Source organism: Cornus florida, unplaced genomic scaffold (genome assembly GCF_030987335.1).
Source record: "Cornus florida cultivar Cherokee Brave unplaced genomic scaffold, ASM3098733v1 CherokeeBrave_3.0.0_Hap2_Chr11, whole genome shotgun sequence".
Lineage (NCBI taxonomy): Eukaryota > Viridiplantae > Streptophyta > Magnoliopsida > Cornales > Cornaceae > Cornus > Cornus florida.
This window is the reverse complement of record NW_026775581.1, coordinates 81453468-81475570: the sequence shown is the minus strand read 5'-3', so window position 1 is coordinate 81475570 and position 22103 is coordinate 81453468. Positions and strand designations below refer to the sequence as shown.

Below are 22103 nucleotides of genomic sequence, written 5' to 3'. Positions count from 1 at the left end.
ATCTTAAGCTTCTTTCACACAAACTCATGCTCAGCAAACTTAATTGACTATATATTGTGTTGAATGTCCATCATATTGATCGGTCTATAACTTTTTGTTTTTAAAGAATTTAATACCTTTACACATCTTCATGAATATATATTGATATTCGTCTGAATTCGTTACACTGCAATTGCAAACCATGCATACAACTTGTATGCTAATGCTTTTTCACATACAAAACCACAATGCTCATTATTTTTGTTTGACTACACTACCTTGCTTTGTTTGCTTGAAGCTTGTCTACTACATCCATCGCCCTTTTTCAAGTTCACCAGACAATGCTATAATTAAGTCCAATACAATTCCTAAGTTAATAAAACTATACATTTAATTGTCTGATGATTTTTTATGCCTATGATGTTCCTAAAAATTAAGAAAGTATATTGAATTTGGTGAGAAATACTGAATTTTTATTTTCCAAAATTGTGCACTGCCAAACTCGATGCGGGCGGGTTTGTCCGCAAATTTATGTTTCCAAAGTTCTGGGTTTAAGAATCATTACTCTATAATAAACAATAAGTTCTGTACTCCTGTCACGAGAGATCGAGACGTTTCCATAGTATCCAAAAATGGAGTGTAATGCAATAATGCAAGATGTAAACTCCCAACTTCCCACTAAACCCTAATAAATTGGGTGGTTGATAGTTCATATATAGATCCATTGTTGTACGCATTAAGATTTGATCCAAAAAGTCCAAGGCATTAAGAAGTGGCCATTCTTTCATACGTTCACTCACTCACTAAGCCATTACTAAACCAGCCAAAAATAGTTTCATATTCATTCATTCACCTCTCTTTCTCTCTCCTCTTTCTCTCTCTGGACAGCCAACACTTGGCATATATGTATAACTGCTATTTCCCCACCAGGTACCATTTGGCAGTAGTGCATTGAATGGTTGTAGGGAAGAGACAGTTGGGGATAATTAAAGGAGTTGTAAATATAGGTGATGTGTTGCTTTTTTGTATAGTACCATATATCTAACTCCCTTTAGCTCTTCACGTACGGTTCACTTATAAATAATTCCAACCCACTTCACTTCTTTCCATCTAAATCTTTTCTTTCAGGTTCTGAACCAATCTCTTTCATCATATATTATAGCTCTCTGTTGAAGCTTTAATGGAGTTTCATTTCCTACCCATCTTTGCAATTCTTTCGGTGAGTTTCTAAACTTCCACAAATCAACCTGCAAAAATAATAATAATAAATAAACTCTTTTGAGTTCTGTGTTTGTTTCTCTTCTATGTAAATCTATGTATTTCTGTATATATGAATAAGGGTTAGTATAGTGAACGAGGCTCTCGCCACTGCCGAGAGCTGTTTTATCGTTCTGCTAGCCTCATCTATATATATATATATATATAATATGATATTTTGTGTTTGTTTCTTGTTGCAGTTGGCACTGGTGGCAAGCCATGCAGCTCTAACTCCTGAAGCTTACTGGAAGTCGGTGTTGCCAAACACTCCTATGCCAAAAGCTGTCGTGGACCTTCTTCACCCCGGTTAGTCATACAATCTAAATTTCTATTTCTATTTCTATTTCTATGTGTTTGTAACAGTTCGAAATCCGAACTTGCAGTGGAGTAGAGGGTCTGAATCGGATTCTCAAAGATTTTCTTTTAAGAAAGTGAAAGTTTTGTAGTCATTGCTCTAATATTTTTGTCTATTTGGATTTGGTTAAGCTAAGGGCCTTTTCGGAAATAGCTTTCATTTTGTAATTTTGTTGTTAAACCTGTTAAAAACATAAACAAGTAGCGAAAACATCTTTACTAACACTTGTTATGTGCAAGTACAACATTTAAAAAAAAGTTCCAAATCTGAAAAAACAAATGAAATGCTTAGATATTTTTGCAACAAATTTAGTTAGTAAATATAATTCTATTTCAAAATAAATCATAGCATAACAAAAATAATGCTTCTCCTTCATGTAACATTGTAAAAACAAAACATAAATAATTACCAAACAAGTCCTAAGTTCTCTTTTGCACGGAAAAACAAGTCCTAAGTTCTCTTTTGCACGGAAAAAACAGAAGAATACTTGAAATATGTGGAGTCCACCGTAAATATCACAATTTCGACAACCCTCGGGCGTAGTAAAAACATTTCTCCCAAATTTTAAAAATTCAACAGTAACAAAAATAAGATTCAATTTTTCTGAAAGGTTTCTAAACTAGGTTAACAAAAAGATAAAATTGCATAGAATCAAGTACAAATACATCATGTAATCAAGAACTTCAAATGCTAATAATACATGCACACCAGTGTGTGGCATATTAATTTTTCCTGTTGCGAATTTGCAGAATGGAATGAAGAAAAGAGCACTTCAGTGGACGTAGGGAAGGGCGGTGTAAACGTTGATGCAGGGAAAGGGAATGCAGGAGGCGGCACCAATGTTGACGTGGGAGGCAAAGGCGTTGGAGTTGACAGTGGCAAAGGAACCAATGTTGGTGTCGGCAAAGGGGGCGTGTCTGTGCACACAGGCAAGAAGGGAAAACCTGTCTATGTTGGAGTAACTCCAGGGAAAAACCCATTTTTGTACCAGTATGCTGCTACTGAGAATCAACTTCACGACAACCCAAACACGGCTCTTTTCTTCTTCGAGAAGGACTTGAAGCCCGGCACGACGATGAACTTGGTCTTCACAAAAAGCACGAATGCAGCTACTTTCCTATCTCGTCAGGTTGCTGAATCAATACCCTTCTCTTCCAATAAGATGCAACAAATCTTGAATCACTTTTCGGTGAAACCCAACTCGATGGAGGCTGAGATAATGAAGAAAACCATCAAAGAGTGCGAGGAGCCTGGAACTAAAGGAGAGGAGAAGTATTGCACGACTTCGTTGGAGTCGATGGTAGACTTCAGCACATCCGAGCTCGGAAATAATGTTCACGCAATCTCGACAGTGGTGGAAAAAGAAACTCCACTCCAGAAGTATAACATTGCAGGAACGAAGAAGATGGTAGGTGAGGAAGCAGTGGTGTGCCATAAGCAAAACTATCCATATGCTGTGTTTTACTGCCACAAAACACAGACCACGAAAACATACACCGTTTCCTTGGTGGGTGCGGACGGGACAAAAGCTAAAGCAGTAGCGGTGTGCCACACTGACACATCAGAATGGAACCCGAAGCATTTGGCCTTCCAAGTGCTCAAGGTCAAACCAGGGACAGTTCCTATCTGCCATTTCCTTCCCGAGGACCATATCGTCTGGGTTGCTAACTAGTACTGCAAAACATAAACGATGATTCCCGTTAGTTCCTTCTACTCATTTGGTGTTTGTTTAAATTGTGAGAGTTCACATACTGTACACATGTAGAATTATATATATATATGTATAAGTATGTAGTACTACAACCCCCACCACATTGTCTGTAATGCATATGTATCTGTACGTTGCATCTAATTATCGAATAAGACATATTTTCATTTTGGTGGTATTACACTATTGATTTTCCCCCCCTCTTAGCACACGAAGGAAAAAAGAAAAATTATAATATTGGCATCGAAGTATACTGTGGTTGCCAACCATATATATATATATATATATATAGGGGCCTGGGCGAATTTAGTGGTGGTTCTGCACTACTCCCATGCTTCAAGTATTGCAAAAATGATCAATATGTCTTTGTAAATTCATCAATTCAATTTCGATTGGAACTCAAGAACAGAAACCAGTATTAATTAACAACATAAAAAATAACCATTTTAGAGGATACCCCTTCACGTAAGTAGCACCATTATATTCTTTAATTATTATCAAGAAAATATGCAATTTAAAATGAGTCAGGATTGCAACATAACACTAAGCAACCAATACAAGCGAAGTAAATCAGCAATCTCTTTGAGTGGACACAATTCAGTTGCTAGGTATACTCATTTTGAATGATAAGGAATTGAAGACAACAATCCATAATCAACTTCTCTTCTCAAATTTTTTTTTTTTTTTCTTTGGTTCATGCCAAGAAACGAAGTCATTATCTAACAAAAAAGCTTGGCCAAAACACCGTTAAATAAAAATAACAATTATCACACGGAAACAAAAATGCAAACAACTTGGGAAAGATGCCTACTGAATTAATTGGCATGTGCAAAAAAAATTTCATCCTAAGACCAGACATTTCAATTGTTTTCCAGCAGTAGATCCCACTTGCAAAACCTTTCAAAGTTCCAATCATCGCAATTAAGCATAAAACTCTAGCAAGTAAAATTCTTTTCGGAAATCCACGTAGAAATGCACATAGTAAGGTGATCTCCAACGAACAAATGGTAGAAACATCACAACTGCAATAAAGATGGTTGCATAAAGCATGAGAGCGCCTTCTGATCTACTCGACCTACACCTAAAAACGAAATGAGCGGATGAGAATATTCTTGATACACAAATAAAATGACAGGCATAAATGCTAGGCCATAGCAGATGGTACCTTACAACCACCGGCACATATTAATGGTCTGAATTTTGGTTGGAATCCGATCCAAAAGCTTGGATATAGATGGATCAGATATTTAATCAAATAATTCATTAATAATTCGAATCCGATAATTCATTAACAATTTAAATTCAAGAATCTAGTAGATCAACAAATCGTATACAAATTATGGTCAATCCGATAATAATCCGACCAACCAAATATAATATGCCACACAAATATTATGCACCATCAATTGGTGTGCATTTGATGAAAAAAGTAATCAAAAAATGTTATTTACATTGTGGTTAATAATGAATAGTATTGGCACTCTTAATTATTTCAGTTTTTCTTCATTTTTTAAATAATATTATCTTCTTTTTTTTCTTTAACTAAGAATCAATTGACTATTTTTTTTTTTTTCTCTTTTTGTTAATATTTACTAGTCTTCCCTCTCTTTCTCTTACTTTTCCTAATTTATATTATGAAATTTTAACAAAAATTACACCTTAACAAATTGAGTTATCGGATCAAATTTCTACTAAGCTGCATAATTGGATTGCAAATTTTCCGTATCAAATTCGGATCAGGTCCAGCCAGATTGGGTCCAAATACATGCATCACATCGGAGTCTTCGAGTGTTGAACTGCATGGCCCATATAATAAATGTTAAAACAGATATCCTACCTGAATTTCTGCAGCTCAATTGGATTGGAAGTGGGGACAGAAGACAGGCAGCAGTAAAAATCAGCCCAAGCTCCAGAAGACAGGCAGCAGTAAAAATCAGCCCAAGCTCCAGAAGACAGGCAACAGTAAAAATCAGCCCAAGCTCCAGCAGAATTCATGATTTTTTCTCTATACACAATTAAGAGGGGTGGTCACCCAGTCTCCAACCGACAAATTACACAATTTTGTCTGACACTAATACTACTCACATTTACGTGTATATAGGTCCAAAAGATTGATTATTATTGACTTTTCAAATCATCTTGATTTCAAAAAAACTTGTATCAAATCACAAATGGCTTTTCATCAATAGAAAGGTTAACCCACTCCACAGGGACATTATTTGTTCCCTTCCAATCCTAATCTCCATAACTCTAGCCTCTCCACTTCTCTAAATCCAAGCTAGGTCTTTGACCTCCGCACATCATTTATTCTTTCATCCTGTTGCTTCTCAAAATATTGTAGTTACAATTGAGTTAATCTATACACTTATATACCAACGTCTATAAGTTGAAACCTTGAACCTTACATTTTAGTTGCAAAAGACAAATAATATCACAGTACTACCACCGCATAAAAGATGAATGCTGACAATATAACCACTTTTCAATGAGCTGGTTCGGGAATAGAATTAAAATAACGGACCATATAATAATCTTGAATAACACAAATTATATCAGCGTCGTCGTTGTCGTGATCATCATTATCCTTGCCTTATTCCCATATGAATAGGTCGGGCACATGAATTATCTATCTCCATTCTTTTCTACTACCTGCCATATCACCTACTATATTTAACCTTTTTAAGTCATTTCTAATACATGGTACATCATAAAGCATCGGAAGGAAGAGAAAAGCATCAGAATATATGATAGATCAACAAGTATTTAGAGATTGGTTCCACAGAAGGAAGACAAAAGCATCTAGTATCTACAAACTGCATTGGAATATTTCATTTCATGGTGAGACTATATAAGTTTGATGAATAAATATTTCTCTACAGAAGAAATTTGACAATCCATATTTGTCATACCATTGCAAAGTAATCTTGAGATCCTTAAAGAACAATGTGAAGTCTCTCAAATTTGACAAACTTTTCTCTATATACATGGAGAACTAATTTTAAGCATCTTGGGAAACATCTAGGAAGACAGGAAGCAATGAGATAAATTTACACTCTATATTCTCAGCAACAATTTCTTCATCCCAGATGGCTCGATCTTCACCGAATTGAAAGAATTCAAATTTATTTGCTTCTCTAATTTGAGGTTAAAAATCCCTTCTACAAGTGTGATTCTGGCAATGGTGATGATTAGTATAACTGCACTTCAATAGGAATAATCATACGTGAGGCCAGCACTGGGATAAACAAGGGAAACCACAGTGAATTAATTGGCAGTATATTCCTAGTTCTGTTAACAAGAATTTAACTACCTTACTAGATATTCAAATCATTTCTCCCATGAAGAATTCAACCCCTTGTGAGTTGTGGCAGACGGGTCAATTGATGCAGACCTGCGTCATCACCATTCCTCATGCAGGTTTCTTCAAGTGTAAGAGCAGGAAACGAAACTAGACTAGCCTGTACTACTGGACTTCCACCCTTACCTGAGAACTCCAATAATAGTAATATTTCAACTTGAAGGACGAAAGGTTCACATTCTTTTTCTTGTCCTCCACTCCATAATTGTCTTTCTCTAACTTTTTCTAAACTGCCATCTATTTGTTCCCTGTTCACTAAGACTCTCCCCCACTCGTTTGGACAGACATTAAGCATCCTTTAAATGGAAAAATACTATTGATGAGGCATACATTAATTGAAAGGAATCAGGAAAAAAAATTAATATTGGCTCCAAAGAGGGCTTATACAATGCTGGGCATCTACGATTCAGAAATTAACTCAATGGCCCAGAAAACAGTTTTTCAATGACAGACATTAAGCATCCTTTAAAGTGTTTGCTTGAGTACATTTTTCTCCAGTTTAACCTAAAGGTCCTAGATAAATTCCATCTCCTCCGATCAGTTGTCATCATGTCAACATGAATAGGAATGCCTTCTCCTGTGGTTATGTCCAATATTGTTTAACCTAAATACATTCCTTCTCCTTCGATCAGTTGTCATCATGTGAACATGAATACGAATGCCTTCTTCTGTGGTTATGTCCAAAATTAGGAGAACATAGCACAACCTCATAGTTGCAACCACCATAGGATAGTTGTGGTATCATCTTGGCATGAAAACACCTGCTTACATAAAAAATTTCAAACGATAAGCCCATATGGAGCAAACGCCTAGGTATGTTAGTCGCAAAGAGTTATACAAGGTGAAGAAGACTCTCCAGAGAGCAAAATAATCAACAAGGCATATGTGATATAGAAAACTCACTCCTCATTGCCATTCGATTTTTTTATGACAGAGGTGAAGCACTGTCAATACATTATCTATATGTCAGGTCTAAACCTAATGATCTATGTACATGATCAAAATGAGAAAAAACACCGAATCAGCCACAATGAGGCACAAGGATAGGTGTGAAATATGCATCCAAGGTCATAATAGATTGAACTCTATGGCATATTGTATGCACAAAATAGACATTTTTGACAAGTTACAAGCTCTGCTTCAATCTCCTCTTTCACTTCTCTTCTTGCTCTTCATATTTGCATTTTAAAAAGAGAATGCAATCAGTCTTTTTAATTCTTCTCAATATGGCCAAAGAGTTTGTTTTTTCGATATATTTCAATTGTTTGTAAGTATGTTTCAACGAAACAACTTCATTTCGATGAAAACATATGAATTTTTGTTTTCAGCCCATGTTTTGTCAATTCATTAGGAAAACAAACATGTTTTACCATTTGGGGGGAATTCCTCATTAGCTGTAATAAGGTGTTAAAAAAATGGCCTGTCTATTTGCTAGAAGCTTGGTAGAGTGCCTGATAAGAGTGCTATATTATGCTAACAATTCCTTTTACCCTTGAACCAAAAACAAAAACAAGAAGGAAACTTAAACCAGCTGTGCCACCTTGTCCTTAAATTGAAGGACTAAATTACAGAACTAGCAAGGAATGGTTCAAACATCCCTAGGAGAAGATGGAAATTATCACTAGTTTCTTCTGCATCCAAAAAAGAGCATACCATGGGAGCAGTCATATCTCATACAGTTGGTTTCTTTTTCCCGTTGAACATATACTCAATCTCGTCTTTTATATGTTGGCTGATTAAAACTTAAAATCAAAAGGAAAGACAGAACCACGAATGAGTGCATCTGTGGGGAGCTTCTGCACTCAGAAGCATCAAAGATTTAGAACACATAGGAACATTTAAACCAGCATCTTTGTACACGACTTAAAGATTTCAACATATCAAATACTCCCTCCAACCCATAATTGTTGGGTTTTGGGGGATTCCAACTTTTAATGGTAGCGGGTGAATTTCCAAAGTTATCCTTGCTAAAAGACAAAAGAAGACTCCGTAATTAGTGCAGAAGTCAATGTCAAAAGGATAGTTTAGGTATATTATGCAAAAAGTACATCCATTCTTGGAATGGGACATGTGTTTTGTGACATCCCGATATAGAAAGATGGGCAAGAATTTTGGGACGGAAGGAGTATAATCTATAAATTTCAAAGAAGAAAAAAAAAAACAAGGACAGATATAGGTACATAACTGTAGGGAGAAAGATTTCTAGAGCTGAAAATTTGAACAAGTAGTAAAATATTTTTTACAATTAATACACACATATCCCAGCCGGTATTTGAAACATGCACCTCCACCTCTGGCAGTGGCAGGAGACAAAAACTCAAGTAACAACAGGTGGCGAACAAGTAGTCATAAATTTATGTTGCACAAGTGGTTCTACATGAACAATGCCATTATAATGTACATGTTAATTCACTTACAGATTCCAACTTATTCCAGAAAATGAAAAATAAATAATAAATAGAAAAAGAGTTTCTTGAGAGCTCAAATTTCCGTCTAAAGAATCTAAGATTCCACAATAAGATTGGGCTCCATAGAATATAACTTGACCAAAGTTAAATGTCAGCAGGAGTGTTACCAAATGTAGAATACTCGTGAATCTAAATTTAAAGAATGTATTTCACTTATTCATTTTAGAAAACTAGGGCTCTGCAGATCACGCACATTAAACAAACGAAACTTAATCTCCACATCAGACTATTTTTATGATGACAGGACCCAGAACATGATACCATTGGTCATAAATGAAACAAAATAAGTAGTTCGTAGATGGCAATTGATCTTACTCAAGTTTAGAGGCCATTTTTTGATCCACCTTTAAGCTGAGATTGCTTTGACATTTAACCCTGCAGCGGAACAAGTGTGTGAACCACAAGTAACCGAGATACTGCTGAACAATAATACAGGTAAATTCAATATTGTAGTTGTAAACAGAACATATGTCTCAACCTCCACAATCAAACCTCCGATGCCTACATTGCAAAGATGTGAAGCAGAAGTGTAAAGAAGGACAAAAAAGAAAATTCAATAAAAATAAAAACCTCAGTGTATATGATATTGGAAGGAATACTGATTCTCATAAACATTCTTCTCAAGGCTCCTCTGGAATGCCATATTTCAAAGCCGTTAAATGGCAAACTTCACACAGTTACTGGTAAACTTCTGATCTGGACCTCTCAGTAGGATTTGAACCCAGATGAAGTTCTGACCATCTGTCAGAGAAAAAGGACGAATGGATCTTGTAGGATTCCCAAGAAATTCTTCTTTTTCTTCCGGAAGCTCATGTTCCATGAATAGCCGGGAGATTGAGGAATATCCAGAAAAGCATTTCGATAATCGGTCTGATTCTATCTCAGTTCGCTCAGCTTGAAGAAAGCAAGGATCCCAAAGAATCGATCTTTCTGCAGTATAATAGAGGGTAAAAAGAACAAAAAATTATACACATATAAAGAAATTCTACAGAACATGAAGTGTAAGTAAGCTTCTGGAGATAATACTAAATAAACAATAATACCAGTCCCTGACCTATTTCATCAAATCAATTGACAGCACTAATCTGGAATTCATATCCATCTCATAACTCGTGTTTTTTCTTTTTCTCATAGTTCACTAACTAATAAAATCAGTCCCCAAAATTCTCGGAGTAAGGAACCTTCCTGAGTGTGTTTTACCATTAAACAGCGAATACCTTCCCCCAAGCTATCTCCATCAAATCAATAGACAACAAAATAGGAAATTCTTGAAACATCTAAAAAAATCATCTTTAATGCATATTAACAAACTAATTACAACAGTAAATTCACACCAAAAATCTCAGAGTTCAATATTGTTAGCATGGAGATCTGTACATGACTTGGAGTCACCAACAACAAAAATAAGCATTTGGCAATGAAAGGGTGCTTAAGAATCGCCTTACTGAAGAACTGGATAAGCCTTCAGGAACCACTATATTCAAATCACATAAAAACTCCACAATGATTGATGAAGTATACCTGCTTTAAAATCCTTCACAAGCTACATGACAATTCAAAACACAGAACAGTGAGAAATTTTAAGAAATTGGCAAAGAGAACCTCAATAGCCAATTGATTATCACCAGCATAACCGCATGAAGGTTCTTTCAGTGCTCTTTTCTTCTAAGTTTAAAGACTTTTTGATTGATTTAAGTCAAACTAGCTAGAACTAGAACTAGAACTAGATGTTTGTTCAATAAGACTAAGTTGGCAAATTTCTAGATGAAAACACGATTCATGTACTTTTGTTTTAATTCCTAGTTTAGATATAATTTGTCAAAAGTTAGTTAAGTGTAATTGCCTTCAAATTAAAGATGGATTTTATTCTACTACAAAGGTCAAAATGGTAATCTTCATCAACAAGGGTAAAAAGGTAATTTCACACTACGACGCACACTCACCAAAATTAGGAACATGCATTGCTATACATGGCATCTTAATTTCAAAGTTCTAAACTTATTTTGATTCCAAATATACTTGATTATGCATGGTTTTAATACGATGATCAAGTCTAGATCAGTGTACTTGATTATATATGATTATGCATGGATTGATCGAGATGCATAATCAAGTATAATAAATCTGAATTTAACAAGAAATTTAATTTGCTCTACAAGACTATTCACCCCCCTCCAGGTCTAGATCAGTGTACCTTGCACAACTCTGCATCAAAGCCTCAGGTTCCAATTATTACGTTTTCATAGGTTTTATCACTAGAATCATGTCACTCAGTTGAACTGATCCATTTCTTAGGTGACCATTTCATTTGTGTCTGTTGCGACACTTGAACCTCCTTTATCATCTACCAAAATGGGAAAAAAGAATCCCTTACCATCTGGCAAGATTATCACATACGCTAGCAGCAAGTTCTCAAGGACCAATGTGATTATCATCCATTTGTAAGTTCCTTCCAAAGCACCTCACATAACCATTTCAAACTTTTTTTGTTTTTCTTTCAACCCAAAATCACTAGAAATGGCACCTACAGATCATTTTAGATAGATCAACCTATCTCTTCATGGGTCATTATACTCTTTCTCCTCTGCAACATGTGAACCTCCTCTATCATCTGCATCACCAATGCATACCTTAAATTTAATTTTGACATAGTTAAATACACAACACTCGGACTTCCACCAGATAGCACATACCTTCATATCTTGTCATAACCTTTGGGGTTAAAATGTCAGGCAAGTCCAGAAACTCCTTATCAAGAGGGAAGAAGATCTAAATCCACCAAAAAACCGTAGAATTGAAAAACACATTAAGAAAGAGACATTGCACCATACCATCCATCACATCAAACTCAGAACGAACTTATTAAATATTTTAAGTATGAGATGACCAGTGGAAACCAGTCTTCCAAAGAAATTGTTGAAGCAACAGCATTTGTTTCGCACCTCTAAAGTTCTTCTGGAACGCTCCTTCTGCTTTATGTCAGGTGAGGACAAAAATAATTGCGATACTGCAACTCATGCAGTAAATTTTCCACCGAGCCCCATATGCAAGATTAATTTGCTTGACTAGAAACTTGGCAGGTTTCACTGCAGCAAAAGATACATCTTAAAATCAGAACATTGCTAAATGATAGCCCTTCAGACTTGCAAATAAAGATATCATCATAATTTAATGCACTTACCACCAATAACACGTGTCTCTCCAAAAAGCCATTTGTTCTTGAATCAAGAAATTCATTTTAGATTAAAAGCAAAGACGGCTCTTTGTAACCTAAGAATTGGGTGCAATAAATTCATCTTTATATTCTTCAACTAGAAAAGGCTCCAAAGATCCCCATGTTCGCCCAACCATCATCTTGACATGCAAAGGAACTAAAAAATAAAAAAAAAAGAATTAAGTGAATCTGTGTTCTTAAAATAATAAGTAATATTATTGTTAACAAAAACAAAACATTATTAGAAAAAGTAGAAGAAAGCAAGAAATGAACTATCAATTATAAAGTTCGTACCAAGAAGCGAGGCAGCACTTTCCATGCTCATTTGAAGCAACAATGCTGCTTCCTTTATAACAGAAGGATCAGCTTCCAGTACTAACTCATCATGGACCTGGAGAAGATATGTGAGCATAGTAATCACATTTCAGTCAAACAAATTTCATCCCTATTATATGAAGTAAATAAAAACCTTTGGTGCCTACAAGGTAATAAAAGTCCTACAAGGTAATAAAAGGAATGTTACATTGAAATGGACATGTGATACAAAGTCAACAAGGAACATGTTCCATCTCCACTACCAAAAGTCAGGCAAGATTATCCCAGTGCATAAAAGTCTAACAGCACAAAAATTTGCATGGGCATGGTGCAGCAGCCCAGCAGATCTTTTGAAAACAAAGTACAAAACAGCAAGGACGTGACAAACAACAAATATTAATTCCCATGCCCTCCCCACACAGCTTGAGTAAAATGCCTGATTCAAGATGCTTCATCTCAAACAGACAACCACAACCCACTGAGGAAAAACCAACGGGCCAGTGCCTAGCGGTTTCAGCCTCTTACTTCCCAAAGGGAGGTCAGGGGTTCAAGTCTCAAAAGAGACGTGTGTGAGTACCAACTAGGGAAAAATAAATAAAAACCCACTGAGGAAAAAAAAAAGTTTTAGAGAGATCCTTTCTTTTGTGTTAATCTAATGCTTTCTGTGCTAAAACTAGAAAATATGAAGTTTACAGTTCTTGTGTTGCTATCAGAAGGATAGACTTCAGATAAGCTCAATAACAAGTCGGAAGTCATTTGTTTGTTTAAGGAGATTTAGATAGAGAAAAAGGACTCCCACTTTCAGCAAACCCGTATATGACACCCCCCAAGTTCACATGGCATTAATCTCAGTTGAGCACCTAGCTGTCAACTGTCATCACTAATCTTTGGACCAGCTTTATAATGTGATAGAAATCAAGTTGAACACCTAGCCACTAAGATTACTACATGTAGCTAACTACAAGATTTGGACTAACTACAAGATTTGGACCCACCTAGGGATATGATCCCACAATGTCCCAAGTGAGAAGAAATGTTACCAACGATTTTTTGACATTTAGGAATTTTCAGTTCAGAGTATTCCGAACACTATAAATATTTAAAATACAATAGATTGCCTTTTGTTTCTTGTAGAGTTCCATTTTGCACCTTCAAAGTTTACATGACAAGATGGTTTGGCCTTGTATGCTGACATACATGTAGAGCTCTATTAAAGGAGTAAAAACCAGTAGATATTGTCAGCCCTTGTATGCTAACATGCACTGAGCTCCCAGACAATTGAACTTATGAGAAGTCTCAGTTGCTGCAATTCAAATAATTGGTTGTGCTTCTATTAAAAGAGTAAAACCCAGTAGATATTGATAACATTGACGGATTTTCGAGTGGCAACACCCAGAGCTGTAATGTATTGGGACCATTTTCAGAGACCACGGAGGAAATACAGTGCCTGCCTGTACAACTGGTTTCACTACTGAGGCAGAGATTCATGTGCTTTTGGAAGGCCTAAGGGAAGCTTCTTCCATGCATTCAAATCAGTGAAAATTGAGGACGATGAGGACTTGGTGCTATAGTGGGTGAGACTGAAGGACTTTGGACTTCTATGGTCATTTAGAGAAAAAACTGTAGAAACCCAACAATTGCAAGGACAAAACAGATTCTATTGCCAAGAGAAGAGCTACTAAATCATCTCCTTATTGAAGTCATATTTAACATCCTTGAGAGCTTGTGAGGAGGAGTTTGACGTGTCTTCCAATAATTTTTCTATTTTCATTATATGTGATTAGCTTTTTTTTGAAACCTATGAAGGATTCCTGATGTAGAACAAGAAGTGGAGAGAGAGGAGAGAGGAAGAAGAAGAGGGACAAGAGGTAAAACCCAAATCAAACACCACCGAAAATAATAAGCCTAAATAAAGGGAAATCACTACAGATGAAGGGTATTAAAAACAAAGTTAAAACAAAAAAAACTATCATCTCCACCAACGTATTCAATGGGTACATATAGCTCGTGACACAACATGCTCTTCATGTTAACTATCCATTCATTACATGTTCTTCTTTCTTCTAATAATATTCTTTCATTTGTTTCCTACGTAAACATAAGTAGACATTTTTCCCCCTTAGCTCTTGATATACATAAACTTTTGAAAGCTTTCTATAAAAAGGATAAAATTCTTAACTAGTGTTTAATTCAGTATGTGAATAATCTTTATCAAAATCTGCATAGCTCCATTTCTTAACTGTTGACATTCATACCAATAGGATAAAATTCTTCATTAGTGTTAATCTCAGCAACTGAGTAATTTTATTAAAATTTGTAGTTACTCCATCTGTTTATCATTTTACACTTTGCATATACTTTTTCTCCATATAATTTTGTTTGTATATAAGTTTTCTTTTGAAATTCAAATACCATTATCTAGCACTTCTACTGCCACCACATGGTCCTGCAACTGCTAGATGGAGGCAAACCTAACCTTTGGCACTATTTTCTTAAATGACTACTTTGTCCTATTAGCTCGTTTCAGTTCATTTCTAAATCACACACTTTTCACTAACGTATGTCTAGTACTCTAGAAGTATGGTCATTAAAGGCATAAATGTTGAAAAATCAAATATATTACATTAACAAACCAGAAATTTTCACTCTACAAAATCATATAAAGCAACATCTACATATTTTGTTGTGATTATACATAATTTGTTGTGATCGTGTCAAAAGTAGATTAAGATGAGCGCAGCATTAAAGAAAATAAAAAAAGATTATTTATTTCAATAATGAGAATATGACTAAGGCTATGGCCTTAAATAGAGCGGAATGGAAACATAGGATTCATGTAGCTGACCCCAAGTAATTGGGAAAAGGCTTGGTGGTGGTTGTTGTAACTTAGATAATGAAAATAATATCTGTACTTTAACGCAACAAAATGTCAAACTAACTAAGCATTAGGTGCACATCAAAAATTTGTTTCTTCTTTATCCTTTTTTTTTTTGTGCGCGCACTGGTGGTGGGTGGGTGGGTGTGTGTGGGTGGGTGCGTGTGGGTGGGTTGGGGGGGGGGGGGGGGGGGGGGGGGGGGGGGGGGGGGCGCGTAGACGCGGGGGGGAACTCTTCCACCATGTCAAACATCCAAAGGCTAGCAATGTGTAAGAGATCTTTCCAGATTCCACACTTTTTGAAAACTTAGGTCATGTCAAACAGATCTATGTATGTTGAAGACATCAGGTATAAGAATCTAAGTCTCCTGTGTAAGTGCCATGCTCCTGAGCACGTTCATCTATCAAAGTCTCCTATGTAAGTGCCATGCTCTGAGCACGTTCATCTATCAACACATTGCATGAAGAAGAAAAGAACATTGTGTGTGAGAAGCACCTGAATAAAAAAGTATTTAGATAGTTGACACTTGAATTGAAAAGTATACAGATAAATGACAGCAGTCTTCCAAATAACCTGTAAAAGAATTCGGCAGCGGCCTTTAAGAATGTGAAATTTTGCTGCAAATGCAGTGGCAGAATGAGGCATGTCAACTTCTCCAACAATCACAGAGTGTATATTTATCATCGCAGTTTTGATTATATCAGCGGCAGAGCCCTACAAACGCAGCAACCAGTACAGTATAACTATCTTTCCCGCTATCCTTACAACACCCAACAAAGGAATAAATAAAAGAAAATCAACCTGACAAATAGAATTCACAGCTTGTCTCTGAGCTTTAGATTTTTCTTTATTGTTTCCAATTCTTATTTTTGCCAAAAACCGCTTTCTTCCCTTGAGGGTTTCCACATATCTGTACCAAAACAATAAATGAATAATAGATGGTTTATACAGCCCTAAAGTAGGAATATTGATTCCAAAGAGAAGGCATGATAAACTATAACTATATATAAATATAAATAACAATTTGAAACATAGAAGTAATATGGCAACAAAGGGCTTCATAAATTTTTAAAAGTAAAGATTCTTTTATAGAACTTCCTAAGAGAGTGGAAGGCATGCACACGATTATGCTAGGGGAACAAAGATTCGATAATAAGATTCATATAATAACTCCCATATAAATAAATGTGAAATTCTAAATTTGGACAGTCAGACATGATCCAATGCTATAATATAGGCATTATGTCTATCCTTACTTGAAATTTGGGACAATTACAAGAATAGGAAGTTGAGAAAAAATGATCTCACCCTTTCTGACGGCATGATGTAATGGCCTCTTGAAGCCAGGAAGCCACACCGGGAAATAACCTTTTAAAGCTTTGAATTCTTTCTGCAGCCTCATCCGAACTGCATTCCAATTGTTCTGAGAGGGTATTAGCACCCATTCCATACAGAATGCCATAGACCAACCTCTTGGTTTGATCCCGCTCTTGAGAATTAACAGTAGACTCTGTTTTCCCTGTCCATTTTGCTGCTATCATGGTAAAGACATCACCATGTGGTTTACTAAGTAATTCAATTAACGAAGGGTCTTTAGAGAAGTGAGCCATCAACCGTAATTCTATCTGAGAATAATCTGCTGTTAACAGTAACCAGTTGTCCTGCAAACAATTTTCAGCAACTAAAATGTACCACACAGCAACTTCTGATCCTTACAGAAAAATATGCAAATAATAAAAAGCAATTACCTCGGTAGGGACAAAAAAATCGCGGGCATTGATTGTATATTGATCAGCATCTGAATTACCTGAGTCTTTGTCATTGTTATGCATTTTAAAGTCAACCTTATGCTCAACACACTGCATAACTCAAAAAATCATTCATAACACCAAGTATTAGCTTCTACTTATGAAAGGAGAAAAGGGATTGGTGAAAAGAACCAGACCTGAAGATTAGGTTCTTCCATTGAAAGCCGTCCAGTAGCTGTTGATGTTTGGAGCCAATGGCCATGCAGCGTATATTTCTGTGTCCTCATAGAAAGCTTAGCAAGCGAACAAATTGATCCCAACGTACAGTTTAATAGCTTTGCCAATGTTCTGTGCTCTTTAATGACAGGAATAATAGGATGTTCATGCCTGAAAAAAAAAAAAAAAAAAAAAAAAAAAAAAAAAAAAAAAAAAAAACCATTTAATGTCTACAACATAAGAAGTATGGGAATGAAACGATAAATAAAGCAAAAATCATGCACTATGACGCAATGTATCACAGAGTTCCCGCAGTGCAGCAAATGTTCCACCTCAAAAATCAAACACCATTTATATTAACATTTTCAGAAAGCAAAAACATGGGCCTTCTCAGATATAAGCCCCTCGGTAAAATCATTGGAGAAGTAAATTTTACCCATACTTTAGCCTAAAACTAAATCTGAAAGCAATACAATCAACTGCAAACATGAAATGAACAGGCAGAATGAAATTAGCACAACTGAGTAAAGGCAAATTACAAGCTAGAAAACCAGTTACACCTACTTTAAACAAAACTTGTTCAATTCCCTAGTCATTACCAATTTTAAGACCAAGCTGAAAACTACGTGTTACAAGAGTGCGTAAAAAACACTTTAAATAATAGGAAGAATGTTACAAATAAAATTACTATTGGATACAATATTGTCCGCTTTTGGCTCCCCCAGACCAGAGACTTCCCAAGAGGTCACCCATCCTGGTACTACTCCAGAATAAGCACGCTTAACTGCGGAGTTCTGATGGGTTCACGGCCATCATGGCTTTAAAACGTGTTATGTCGTATTGAACCTTACATTTAGCATTTCACCTTCCCCATGCGAAGTGGGATAATGACACCCTGTAGCCTGCCAGTGTGGTAGCTCATCTAGTGTCTCGCACCCGCCCACATCACACCCGCCCACAGAGGTCGTCACATTGTAAGTTCTTAAAATTTCACATGTTATTGAGAAAAGAAATCCGAAATAGTAAGGGTGCTTTGACACCATTTTGGAGATGAACTGCTTCTGATGGCCATTATATTAGTTTAATGCCCTACTTTTGGAACAAAACCTCTAGAATTATCTCCTGGAATTTTTTTGTCTCCAAGAAAGTAACTCCACACACCCATTGTACCCCTACAGAGATTTGAATACTCAACCTTCCACTTTGGAAGATGAGACGATACCAACTGAAGATGGGTGCGCATGGGATAATTTCTCCAGTATATAGAAGAACCAAATGAGGGAGGAGGGGAGAGACAGAAAGAGAGAGAGAGAGAAGGTGAACAGAGCTGCTTCCAGAAAAATATTAATAACCGCCAAGGCAAAGTCTTCTCATAACATAATGGACCACCATGTGGTGATAAAACCTACAAAACAATCAATTGAAGCATGTTGCAGAATGATATCATATTCAATAGAAGCACTAAATGCGAAAAAAATACAACTTCGATGTAGGAAAGGAGAATTGACAAAACAGACAACAGTTGATATTCACAAATGTTTTTCTTGTAGTAAGTTGCATACATGCATATCATTAAAGTCTAAGGAATCCACAAAATTTTCTACAGTCACAATGCAAGTTCAATCTGTTAATTGGGGTGGGGGGTGTGTTGGTGGGGGGTGTGGGGTATGAGTTCAATCTGCTCAAGTAAAGATTTGCAAGATTTTCTTTCAGCAACTAATTTCACTTAAAAGGGGAAGGGGACATTGAGATATATAACAGGGGAAAAATGATGATCCTTTTCAATACCTTAACAAATCCAAACAATGCTTGTCAGTACTTGGGTGTTGTTTCCCTTTATTGTAGCCTTCCGGTATAGGCAGCTTCAAGTGGACATAGAGAACATTTGCAATATCCGCCGCCGTATACAATGAAAATGTCATGCCAGCAAGCTTGTAAGCTTCCCTCTCAAGATATCTAAGTTTTTTTCCCAACACATGCCGTGCCTGAAGGCATCCCTCCATGTCAACACCTATTCCCCAAACCTCCATATCTGCAAGAACTTTAACCTATGCACAAGCACAATATTTAAGTTCAAATCACAAACTTCTTCCCACCAAAAAAACAGATAAAATAAGGAGGTCATAAAAAAAGAAAAGAAAAGAAATTCATATATAGGAACATCTATAAGAAATGGGAATATTGATTCTTCAAAAGAGGATTGACTCTTATTTGACACCTCAAACATATGTTCATTGAAATCCAATTCAAAAGAAAAAAGGAGTTTAATGAAACAAAACCAACATAATTGGGTCACCCTCAAGGCATTTCTTTCACTTTGGACAGAAAAGTAATTTAGTGGCTAAAATCAGCCATCCCAGACTGCTGTAGACAATCAAATACAAAAACTATCACTGAAGACTCCCACTGTATTCTTACATTTTAGTTTAAGACTCATTTTTTGTCTTGTTTTTCTTTGTTTCCAAGTGTATTGGAAATGGTCCTTTTCACTCTTCTTTTCTGAGTTGTAATCAGTGGGGCTATGCCTCCACTTTTTTTTTTTTTTTGGGGGGGGGAGGGGGGGGGGAGCAAAAAAAAAAGAACAACAACAGCATAAAGATTAATAGTGGTTTCAGTTGTCCAAAATCATCTGATTGCCTTTATCTTGTATATGTCTAAAATTCTTTCCCAATTTTCAAATGCAAGACTCAAATAAAAGGCTGCATGCCAGATAAGAAGTGTCATCCGTAATGGCATAAGAGCTCTCACCAGGGGGATTTCGATGCTCATAAGTGCTTCAGCAAGTCCTTCAGAGATTAGTAATTTCCATAGAACAGAACATAAGGCTCGTGTTTGTGCAACACGACGGCAGCAACCATTATGTGCAGCTTTTCGCATCTGATTTTTCCACCTACCATGCCGATTAGCAGCAGCTGCAGCCTCGCTGGATAATCTTTTCTTAACTTCCTATTTTTGAATTGCAAATTTAAAAATAAATAAATAAAAAGAGGTTGAATCATGATGAACTTCCAAACAACATTTCCATAAAAAAAAAGATTTTCAGCGTGTGAACTAACAAAAATAAAAGATTGTGCAGTGCCATACAATCAAAGGTATTCTTACACTAGCAAAAATAATTCAGACATAAATACATCCTGATATTTGTTAATATAATAATTGAATTTACCTTTTCCAGATTTGGACTAGAGCTTCTCTCCTCATCAGGCCAAAGGATCCATGCTGCAATGCACATGTCAATTCCATCTCGTACATAAACTGGAGCCAACAAATAGTATGAGCTGTCAATGCCTACTCCCATTGTTTTCACAGCAAGGTTCAGGTCACCAAGTCTTTGAATGGAAATGGAAGGAATTTTCAGCACCTGAATCAGAACTTTTAAGTTCCAACTAAACTTTCTGACACTTTTTTTTCCCATTATCGAACCTATCCTATTCCATCTTTGATTAGCTATCTCTAACCGATTCTTTGGTACTAGAATTTTCATGTTATCACCAGAAACACTTGTGGACAAGCTATCATTTCTTCGGCTATCAGATGACAATAGATCCTTAGGAAGATTGACATAGTATACAGGAGAATTTTCCCAACAAATTGCAATGCCATATATTTCGAAAGGAGCAATAGAGTTCACTTCAGATTTTTTGTGAAAGTGTATATCAAAATAAAACTCTTGGGTAGTGTCCCAGAGATCCAAGAAAGAATCAAATCCACCAAGAGCATGAACTGCATTGAGAGGACCCTTATCGCAAGTATTTTCACTATTACCAAGACAAGCATTTTTTCTTTCAGATATTCTATTTGCATTACCAGTACCTCTTAATTGGACAGAGGGGCCCATGTCTACATTATCAATATGATCAACAGTGGTATTAAGTTCAGAATCAAGACTATCAGACCCTTCAACAGCTGCAGCGGGATTTTCAGCACCAAAGTTACTTCGCATGGTAACAGTTAAGTTTGCTTCCATTGTAGCCCCTACGCCAACACGTGAGGTTTTTGTTGACTTCTCTCCTTCAACTTCAGAACTAACATTATCAAAATTATCACTTCCTTCCACAGAAGGCTCAGCAGGAACACCCTTTCCATGCCCTACACCGAGAGAACTACCAGTAGTCACTTCTACGGAAGAGGTATTTGCTTCTTTTCGTATGGTATTACCAGCAGCAGTTAGGGGTTGAGAAAACTGGGGAACATCAAGTCCAAGTGATTTGAAAGCAGAAAAGGCAACAATTCTTGCCTCTTCAGCTTTTTCAAGAACAATTTTGCGTGCACCATTCTTTATCTTCTTGGCTACTCCCAACTGTATCCGCCGTTGTGCTGAACCTTCTATGGTAATGTAGGAACATTGACCAAATTTGAGGATACAAAACAGAAGAAGGAAATATAATGCATTAATGCTATAACAGATAGGAACAAAAGAATTTTCAAACAAAGAAATTAAAATACGTGAATGCAACTAAATCTGGAACCAAGGAAACAAGTGACAACAGCATGCAGTAAAATGGACCTAAATCCACTGACATAAATTATTCATGGCACGTGATCAGGCCTTTAAAGATGTTTGCCTTCCAAAAAAGCAGGATTAATTACGCCACTAAAATGATTAGTC

At 36.3% G+C, this 22103-nt stretch overlaps 2 protein-coding genes across 3 annotated transcripts in view; one reads left to right on the top strand and one right to left on the bottom strand.

The window, feature by feature from the left end:
- The first annotated feature begins 1038 nt into the window (after positions 1–1038).
- On the top strand, positions 1039–3480 carry LOC132286108 (BURP domain protein RD22-like). The gene is made up of 3 exons (XM_059788372.1): positions 1039–1198; positions 1437–1542; positions 2341–3480. The coding sequence occupies exons 1-3, from the start codon at positions 1160–1162 to the stop codon at positions 3261–3263; spliced, it is 1068 nt and encodes a 355-aa protein (XP_059644355.1). The 5' UTR covers positions 1039–1159; the 3' UTR covers positions 3264–3480.
- A 3779-nt stretch (positions 3481–7259) lies between these two features.
- Positions 7260–22103, bottom strand: part of LOC132283698 (helicase and polymerase-containing protein TEBICHI) — a 37415-nt gene continuing 22571 nt past the window's right edge. The window contains exons 17-31 of one of the 2 annotated variants that reach the window (XM_059785698.1): positions 20661–21820; positions 20243–20440; positions 19283–19542; positions 17476–17665; positions 17279–17389; positions 16839–17191; positions 16332–16440; positions 16104–16244; positions 12634–12730; positions 12307–12496; positions 12068–12211; positions 11819–11894; positions 9696–11736; positions 9441–9500; positions 7260–7418 (exon numbers count right to left, since the gene is read on the bottom strand). In XM_059785698.1, the coding sequence (XP_059641681.1) occupies positions 12396–12496; positions 12634–12730; positions 16104–16244; positions 16332–16440; positions 16839–17191; positions 17279–17389; positions 17476–17665; positions 19283–19542; positions 20243–20440; positions 20661–21820 (2720 nt within the window). In that variant the 3' untranslated portion in view covers positions 7260–7418; positions 9441–9500; positions 9696–11736; ... (1 more) ...; positions 12068–12211; positions 12307–12395. The remainder of the gene's footprint in view (positions 7419–9440; positions 9501–9695; positions 11737–11818; positions 11895–12067; positions 12212–12306; positions 12497–12633; positions 12731–16103; positions 16245–16331; positions 16441–16838; positions 17192–17278; positions 17390–17475; positions 17666–19282; positions 19543–20242; positions 20441–20660; positions 21821–22103) is intronic. The other variant, XM_059785697.1, reaches the window with a different exon arrangement.